This window comes from Nelumbo lutea, chromosome 3 (genome assembly GCF_056320005.1).
Source record: "Nelumbo lutea isolate HS-2025 chromosome 3, American lotus-T2T, whole genome shotgun sequence".
Lineage (NCBI taxonomy): Eukaryota > Viridiplantae > Streptophyta > Magnoliopsida > Proteales > Nelumbonaceae > Nelumbo > Nelumbo lutea.
The window spans coordinates 62,642,641-62,652,038 of NC_142686.1; the positions used below are offsets into that span (position 1 = coordinate 62,642,641).

At 39.8% G+C, this 9,398-nt stretch overlaps 1 protein-coding gene across 1 annotated transcript; it reads left to right on the forward strand.

Annotated features, from left to right (window-relative positions):
* Positions 1 to 4,817: 4,817 nt before the first annotated feature.
* LOC148865298 (uncharacterized) lies at positions 4,818 to 9,061 on the forward strand. Its single transcript, XM_088974739.1, has 2 exons — positions 4,818 to 7,699; positions 7,930 to 9,061. The coding sequence occupies exons 1-2, from the start codon at positions 4,957 to 4,959 to the stop codon at positions 8,316 to 8,318; spliced, it is 3,132 nt and encodes a 1,043-aa protein (XP_088830865.1). The 5' UTR covers positions 4,818 to 4,956; the 3' UTR covers positions 8,319 to 9,061.
* The last annotated feature ends 337 nt before the right edge of the window (positions 9,062 to 9,398 follow it).

The following is a 9,398-nucleotide window of genomic DNA, read 5'->3' on the forward strand; positions in this document are numbered from 1 at the left end:
AAGATCCATATGGTGCAAGGAGCCATTACTAATTGGCATTGGGGTTCTTCTTGTTAAAGTAGGAACCCAAGGATCAGTGAAGACCTCTATCTTCGCTCCATCCTTGATTAACCAGGAAATGTTTTCCTTCAGTTTTGAAATAATTTTCTGAACTTGTTTCTACCAGGAGTTGTTTTGCTTTGTTCTAGCTTTGAGTAGGCTTGTACTTGGAAAGTATTTTCCCTTGATAGCCTGGCTCCAAAGAGAATTTGGAGATTGTAACAGCCTCCATACATATTTACTGAAGAGTGCTTTATTCATCTAATAGAGTTTCCTGAGTCCTAATCCTCCTTGGTCTTTTGGTGAGCATAACTTTGACCAAGATATCGAGTGTTTGCTCTTTGTATTTGAGTTACTCCACTAGTTCCCGAAGGAGTTTCTCTAATGTGTTATGAATTATTTTTGGCAATATGGTGGTCAACATAGGGTAGATTGGCACTGATTGCGCCACTATTTTTATTAAAGTGGTCTTACCAGTTTGTGAGAAAAGTTTTGAGCTCCACAAGTTTGCTTTTGATTTGACTTTTTCTACCAGTTCTTGGTGAGAGGAGATTTTTATGTCCTTTGTACCAATCTTTAACCCCAAGTATTTTGAGCCAACCATAGGTTTTTGACTTGTAGGACTGCAGAGATGAACTTCTAGTGGTGTCTTGCCACATTACTGCTAAACATGCTGGATGATTTTCCATGATTTATATTCTGACTAGATAGTAACTCGAAAGTTTTGGGTGTCTGCCAGAGTTTTAACTTGTGATAATTCTGCATGGTAGAAGAGAACTACATCATCTGCAAATAGAAGATGTGTAATTTCAGGCCCATTCCTACTCAGTTTTATGCCTTTGAGTTCTCCATTCATGTTTGCTTGGTCCAGAAGCCTGCTGAGAACTTCCATGCTAGTGATGAAGAGATAAGGTGACAGAGGATCTCCTTGTTGTAGTCCTCTACGCAAAGAGAAATGTTCAAAGGCTTCCCGGGGTGGAGATGCATTGATGTATGAGATTACACCATTTTTGTTGGGAATTTCATTTTTCCCAAAATTGCTTTAAAAAATTGCCAACCCATTCTATCAAAAGCCTTTGACATGTCGAGCTTGACTGCCACATAACCTTTTCCTTTTTTTGTGTCCTCAAGAGATGGGTGAATTCCTTCATTAAGAGTATGTTATCTATTATTTGCCTATTTTTTAGGAAATCCACTTGGGTTGGTAATATGAGGTCCTGCAGTAACAGCTGCATCCTGTTTACCATCCACTTAGAGATGATCTTGTAGATGACATTACATAAATTGATTGGCTTGCAATGAGCCACATTTGATGGAGCATTTATTTTTGGTATGAAGACTAGGTTTGTGTTGTTTAATTCATTGGATAGTTGCTCTAATCGAAAGAAATTCTTGATCACGGCACAAATATCCTCCTCCACAATATTCCAATACTTTTGATAAAAATAAGTTGTGAAGCCATAAGGGCTTAGAGCTTTGTGCGGGTGTAGTTGCTACACAATGATGTGAATTTCCTCCATTGTTGGCTCTTGTAATAGGGATTCTATCTGATGTGGTTTCAAGCATGGGAGTGACAGATGACTTAAGGAGTTGGGATCAAAATTTTCTGGTATGTCCCCTGTTTGTAGTATGGATTGCAAAAGAAGTTTAGAGATGCTCTTTTTCTCGTGCACCTATGTCCCATCTGATTTTTGCAGCCATAGGTTTGTATTCTTTAAGTATTTCCATTTTGCGGATTGATGGAAGAATTTTGTGTTTTAATCTCCATCTCTGAGCCAGAGCTCTCTAGATTTTAGTCTCCACAATTGTTCTTCTTTTTGGAGCCAGTAGTGATACAGGTTCTTTAGAGAATTTAGCTCATCCATGTGTTCAGCAGAGTTGTATAACATTTGAAAATTTGATATTTTGAGAGCTATCTTTTGTAGATGATCTCTGATGTTTCCAAAACTCTCTTTGTTCCATTCTTTCAGGGTTATTTTGTATTCTTTGAGTTTTTGTGTCACCCTGTAACCCTGGCTTCCTTGGAGTGGCTTGGACCAAGCTTTCTCAATGGTAGAGGAGCACTTTGGATATTCTAACCAGAATGGGAGAAAGTGGAATTGAGATATAAAGGTTGATTGGGTATGAAAAGTGTTTAGCTTGATTAGAGCATGATCTAAGGAAATGATTGGGAGATGGAAGAGAACAACATTTGGGAATAATTTTACCTAGTCTGTGGATGCTAGGGCTCTATCCAGTCTTTCTAGAACTTTATTGTGTCCTATTTGACCATTTGTCCATGTATAAGGAGGACTAGAGAAGTCCAAGTCCACTAGTTAGTGAATTGAGATTAGTTTTTGCAGGGATTTGGATAGTTTTGAAGGAGCACTTTTGAAATTTTCTTGATCATGAAGTTGGTAAATATCATTTAGGTCATTTAGAAGGAGCCAAGGGTGTTGCATTTGATCCATTAGTGATGATATTTGTTTCCAAAGGAAATTCCTGTGGCTTTTTTGAGGATGGCCATAGAACAACAGAAGATTCCATGGGTGGTTTGGTGGTGCATTCTCTACTACGAGATGGATCAAGTGTCTACTAACTGATATAACATTGATTTGTAGGCTCTTTGACCAGCCACATAGGAGGCCTCCAGATTGACCTTGAGCCTCGGAAGTCACTGAGTTTTGTAAGTGTAGGCTGTTGATCAGGTCCTCACTTTTTTGTTTAGTCATTCTAGTCTCACTTAGAAAAATTAGGTCGGGTCTCTTAATGGCACTCAAGCTCTGGAGATGTCTTACCTTTTTGGAGCCATTTGCTCCTCTTGTGTTCCATGCTAGAAAGATCGTGATAAAGAATAGTTCATAAAAGAAATAACTTGTCTTAAATTGGAAAGTGAAGGTGAGAAGGGGAGGTACCTGATGGAGATATGGCATGTTGTTTTGAACAAGTGAGAATTGAAAGCCATCAGATCAGTTATGTATTGGTCCAGTGCAAGATTATCCAGGATTGTGGATTGATGCTGATAAGAAGCTGCTGTTGGAATTCTTGGGCTCATCAGAGAGCTTTGGAACTGGCTCATTGTGGGATTGTTAAGCTCTTTTCCATCCATCGGGAATCCTGTGTGGAGTTGTGATATTTGCCCTTTATCTATTATCATTAGTTGCTTTGAGTTGGAATCTGCAAATTATTTAAAAGGAGGTCCATGCTTTCTCTTTCCCATTACCATATTGTAGACCCCGAGTCGGCCAAAATTTGTGAGATAGTAAGAGACGTGGCCACTTCCCAAAACGTGCCAAAAAGACGCTTCACTAGTTGGCACTGCTAGTGTTCCTTCAGTTGGGTTTTGACAGTGTTCTGCATGTGGCACACGTGGCTTGGATGAGCTTGCATGGCCAGCACCTGTCCGAGCTAATGTTCCATTTGCTAGTGCATGCAACAAGTCCATATGGCCTTGGGTGTTTAGGCCAAGTTGAGAGTGTGACTCGGAACGAGTGTTCAACTCAGCTATGTTGTGTTGTCGGTGACCTTCACTGGAGGTGTTGAGGAATCTGTGCTTATGGGGACATCGGTCTTCATCTTTAGTATCTTTATCAGAGCCATGGTCTCCATGTCTGGTGTTGCAAGGTTCCGGAGCATGTAGTTGCGAAGAGAAGGTTGGAATCTTTAGGGGAGCATCTTGCCTGTGCTCCGCTCATAACCAATCACCTGGATGGTTTATTGTGCGGTTTTCTAAAAAGACTATGTAGTTATTGATTGTTGGATCTCTTCTTTTGCAGTTGTACCAAACATGCCCTATTAAACCACAGTTTGCACATACCCTTGGTAGAGATAGGTTTCCCATAGAAGATAATAAAATGACCTATGTAGAGGGGCTCATGTAAATTGATGATGATTTTTTTTTTTTTGTCATAAAGGCCTCTCGTAAGGTGGCCCGAGCTGATCTTTTCCTGATCTGGAACAACTTTCCCTGCAAAGCTTGCTAGGAAGTAGATTCTTGTGTTTTCTACCATGTTTCATGGGATCATGTGAATTTACAACCAGACTTCTAATAAAATCCAGCTTGATTTATAGAACCACGAACCTCCTTCCAAGGTTGTTTTTTTGTCTGTATGTTGTTCAAAAATGAATTCAATGTTGTCATTGCCAATAAATTTAACTGAAACTATAGTGAAGATATTCCATAGTTATTTAATGTACGTTGTCAGATCTTCTTCATTGACTTGCTATCGAGGAAATATTCTCCCTTTCAAGGTTTACTACTTCTTCCGCTAGGCTAAATTTGGTGTTATGTTGCTAGAGTTATAGCTTTAGAAAATTTGCTGGTGAGGTCGGTCTTTGGAGCATTAATTCATCATAAGGGATTACCTTTTTATCCTTATAGGTGTGGCATTTGATAGGCTCCTTCGGTGCATGCAAGTATTCATGTTGTAGAACATCTTTTTCTTTAGTAACACTACCCTTTTTTTTCTTTTTTCATTTTGACCCGAAAATCACTGTGTGATATAGTAATTCATAGTGAAAATACTGTAACTCTCGGTGAAAAGATAATGCAGGGCGATAATAACCAACCGCAGCTTCTTGGATGTAAAAACTGGCCGACGATTCGACGGCTACTCTTCCGATACAGGTACAAGAGGGTTGCAGCGAGAGAGTTTCAGATGCGAGGTCGACTACAGATCCTGAGTGATCGTGAGAGGTCGACCTTACAGCTCTACTTTTTGTACGGTAATCTGCGGACCCAAAACTACAAAGTCCAAACTCGATCGACATTAAAAAGTTGAAACCGCGTTGCCTTGGGATTGAAATCATTGGAATAAATAAATAAAATAAAACAATAAAGTGCGTCACTCTGCGTTATCTCATTCTAACGCGCCAAGTGCTGTTATTATAAAACAGCTGGAGCACTTGCTCAACAGAGAAGCACTTCAATACTGCAACATGATGGGGCTGCTGCTTTGCTTCCGCAAACACAATATTCTTTTCTCTTTCTTCTTCTTAATCCTTCTGCACTCAGCTTCTCCTGCCCTTGCCACCGTCAAGGCAGCCACAGCCAGCAGAACCACCATTAGTATTATTGGTGGAGATCAGACTGATAAGATGGCCTTGCTCGCATTCAAAGCTCGCATAACTCACGACCCTCTTGGGGTCCTCAGCTCCTGGAACGATTCTCTGCATTTCTGTCACTGGCCAGGAGTAACCTGTAGCGGTCGTCATTCCCCCAAAAGGGCCACACTCTTGGACCTTAGTTCACAAGGTTTGGAGGGTTCTATTTCACCAGACATCGGAAATCTCAGCTTCGTTGGTGAGGTCAGGCTCCTAAACAACAGCTTACATGGTGAGATTCCACAAGAGATTGGCCGTTTGTTCAGGCTAAGAGCTCTAGACCTCAGCAACAACTCACTGGAAGGCCAAATCCCATCCAACCTCTCCCGCTGCTCCAACCTCATGTTGCTTGCACTGAATCACAACCACCTTGGAGGCAACATTCCAGTGCAACTTGGGTCGCTGGTGAAGTTGGAGGTTCTTAGACTTAATCACAATAATTTGACAGGAGATATCCCACCTTCTTTGGGTAATCTTTCGTCCCTTGTTAGTCTTTCTGTATCAATAAATAACTTGGAGGGTAGCATTCCTGAATCATTTGGAAGATTGACAAGATTGACTTTTCTAGCATTGGGTGCCAACAGACTATCTGGTACTATACCTCCCTCAATGTACAACCTTTCCCTCATTACTACTTTCTCTGTGGTAGCTAATAATTATCTTGAAGGGAGTCTTCCATTTGGTCTGGGCCTCACTCTTCCTAATCTGCAAGTGCTGAACATTGGGGGAAACCAATTTTCTGGACCTATCCCTGTTTCTTTGTCCAATCTTTCCAAACTTGAATTTCTTGACATAAATGGTAACAATTTTACTGGGAAGGTGCCTATTGATTTCATGGGATTGGGGAATCTATCATGGTTGGCCCTGAATAACAATCATCTAGGGAGTGGAGATGCAGATGACCTCAGTTTTATGGACTCATTGGTTAATTGTACCAGTTTGCAACTTTTGGGTCTAGATGGCAACCATTTCGGAGGGGTGCTGCCTAGTTCTATTTCTAATCTCTCAATCAATCTTGGATTATTGACACTAGGAGATAATCAAATATCTGGAAGAATCCCAGAAGGGATAGGCAACCTTGTGAATTTGAATGTATTGGGAATAGAACTCAACCAATTAACAGGCAATATTCCCAATTCTATTGGGAAGCTTCAAAATCTAGTAAAGCTTTCTTTGCATAGAAATTCTTTATCAGGGCAAATACCATCTTCTCTAGGAAATTTAACACTATTGACTGTACTTGGTCTTTCCATAAACATCTTCAGTGGTAGCATTCCTCCATCCATCGGAAATTGTCAAAATTTAATCTTTTTAGATCTTTCTGAGAATAATCTTACTGGTGCAATACCTAAACAAGTTATTGGTATTTCATCCTTATCAATTTTCCTAATACTTTCTCATAACCATTTGACTGGTCCTCTACCCATGGAAGTGGGTAACTTGAAAAATCTTGTATCATTAGATCTTTCTGAGAACAAACTGTTTGGTGAAATTCCAGACACACTTGGTAATTGTGTGCGTCTTCAATATCTTAGTTTGCAGGGTAACTTCTTTCAAGGACCCATTCCTCCTTCTCTGAGATTTTTGACAGGTATTGAAGAAATGGATCTTTCACGAAATAATTTCTCAGGCAAAATTTCAAAATACCTAGAAAACCTCCCCTCCTTGTTATGGTTAAATTTGTCTTTCAATGATCTTCAGGATGAGATACCAGTAAAAGGCTTGTTTCAAAATGCAAGTTCTTTTTCAATCATTGGGAATAGTAGACTTTGTGGAGGTATTCCTGAGCTACATTTGCAGGCATGCCCTGTCCATGAATTGAAGGAACAGGGAATGTCTCTTGCGTCCAAGCTGAAGATTGCCATCAGTAGTGGTGTGGTTCTTGTGTGTTCAATCTTATTGATTGTTCTTGTTTTATATTGGACGAAAAAGTCAAAAAAGACTCTGTCTTCTACATCTTTAAAGGACGGCCCTTTAAAAATCTCTTACAAGGAGCTCTTAGAAGCCACCAGTGGATTCTCTTCATCTAGTTTGATTGGTGCGGGTGGTTTTGGTTCTGTTTATAAAGGAATTTTGGGTGATAGAACACTTGCCGTGAAAGTACTCAACCTTCAGCAAGGAGGAGCTTTCAAGAGCTTCCTGGCTGAGTGTGAATCCTTGAGGAACATCCGACATCGAAATCTCCTCAAAATTGTCACTTCTTGCTCAAGCATAGACTTCAAGGGAAATGAATTCAAAGCTTTAGTTTATGAGTTCATGATCAATGGGAGCTTGGATATGTGGTTACATCCAAATGAAGATGATGCAGAAGAAGAACTGAGAAATTTAAGTCTCTTTCAAAGGCTAAGTATTGCAATTGATGTGGCTTCAGCATTAGATTATCTTCACAACCACTGTCAAGTGCCAGTTGTTCATTGTGATTTAAAGCCAAGCAATGTCCTTCTCGATGGTGACTTCACTGCCCACGTGGGTGATTTTGGGCTATCAAAATTTCTTTCAGAAAACAATGGGAAGATCTCTCTGAATCAAACGGCCAGCTCAATTGGCCTAAGAGGATCTGTTGGATACACTGCTCCAGGTATAACCATACTTTTCTCATATTCATTTAGTTTCAAATTCAGATTTTAATTTTTTGTCTAATTATATTGGCAACCTGATACCATGTGTGACCATTCTAAGATAAACTTCTTTAACAAGAAAAGTTCTGCATCTAAGATTCGATTCTTTTCATGTTGTCATATTTTTTTTTTTTGACATGATTCATCTTAAATTCTATTTGAATACTAACTTGAGATGCATGACTTACAGAGTATGGTTTGGGGGCAGCGATTTCTACCCATGGTGATGTGTACAGCTATGGAATTCTCTTGTTGGAGATGTTTACTGGAAAGAGACCCACTGATGAAATATTCAAAGATGGCTCAAATCTTCATTACTTGGCTAAGTCATCTTTGCCTAATCAAGTAATGGATTTTGTTGACCCAATATTTCTCCACGTGGATGAAGATGAAGAAGACACCTTCAAAAATAATGAGAACCAGAGAATGAGATACAAAGTGCAGCATTGTCTGGTTTCGGTAATCAGGATTGGAGTTTCCTGCTCTATGGAATCGCCAAGGGAACGAATGGACATGAAAGATGTGGTCAACGAGCTATGTCTCATCAGGGACATTTATCTTGGAGTTGCAACTCATTGAAGGGATGATGATTTTAGTGTTCTGATACACCCTTAGCACACTTGAGGCTGTAAGAATTGTTGGTTGCCCTAATTGTCTGTGAATATACACCTTGAAGTTAGGTTCACTTCATGTCTCCAGACATTGGGTGTTTGAATTGTTTTAATACTGATTATGACTTTTCTATGAACCATATTCTTGTCATTAACGGGAGCATAAAGGAAATGGGTTTGACATCATGGAAGCTTGAAGACTTGAAGCTCTCTTTCAGCCTGAAGATCCTGAGTGCAAGACATCTTTTCAGATCCCTCCAAGGCAGGGTGGTTTGAAAGTAAATACTGATGCAGGTTTCAAGGGGGAAAGTGTAGCGTCTTTCGGCATTGTTGTGAGAGATTGCCATGCAGGTTTTGTTACTACCAAAGATGGGCCGATTAATGCTGGCTCTGTTCTGGAGGCAGAAGCGCTAGCCATGCTTCAAGGGGTCAAGTTTGTTTTGAAATTAGGTGGCTATCGCTGTATTCTGGAATCTGACGATGCCCAATTGATTCAATGTTTGGATAAGAATGGTGCTTCCTGTATCAAGGAAATTTTGTTGATGATCATGGATATTCTATCTTGTGCTGATAAGTAGGTCTGTTTCTCCCAACAGAGTGTCAAACTTGGTGGCTCACAGAATTGCTGAGAAAGGTATTATAAGAGTTTAGGTTATCTGATGTGCTGTACTTCTGTCCATGGAGAGCTGTGATAATTATATTGGCTTGGCATCTAGCGTCTGTTAATAGGGGTGAGCATGGGTCGGTTCAGTTCGGTTCCATGGCAGAACCTGGAACCTACCCTATAGGAGTTGGTTCCAGGTTTTGGGAACCAGAACCTACCTTGCGAAGGTTGGTGGTGGTTCTAGGGTCGGTTCTAGGGTCTACCCATGGAATTTGTACTTTCTTTACTCTCCTCCACAAAAAAACATGTTACTTAAAAACATGATTTTTAGTAAATAAAATATATAGTCTAAAACTTATATTAATTTTATTGATTAAATTGGATAACTTAATATGTAGATTATCATTATATGGTTAAAAACTTGTAAATTAAATTTAAATTTTG

Bases quoted from the DNA above. Each gene is read 5' to 3' on its own strand.
- LOC148865298 (XM_088974739.1), top strand. From the start codon at position 4,957: ATGATGGGGCTGCTGCTTTGCTTCCGCAAACACAATATTCTTTTCTCT. The intron at 7,700-7,929 runs GTATAACCATAC...CATGACTTACAG, and splicing joins TGTTGGATACACTGCTCCAG to AGTATGGTTTGGGGGCAGCG.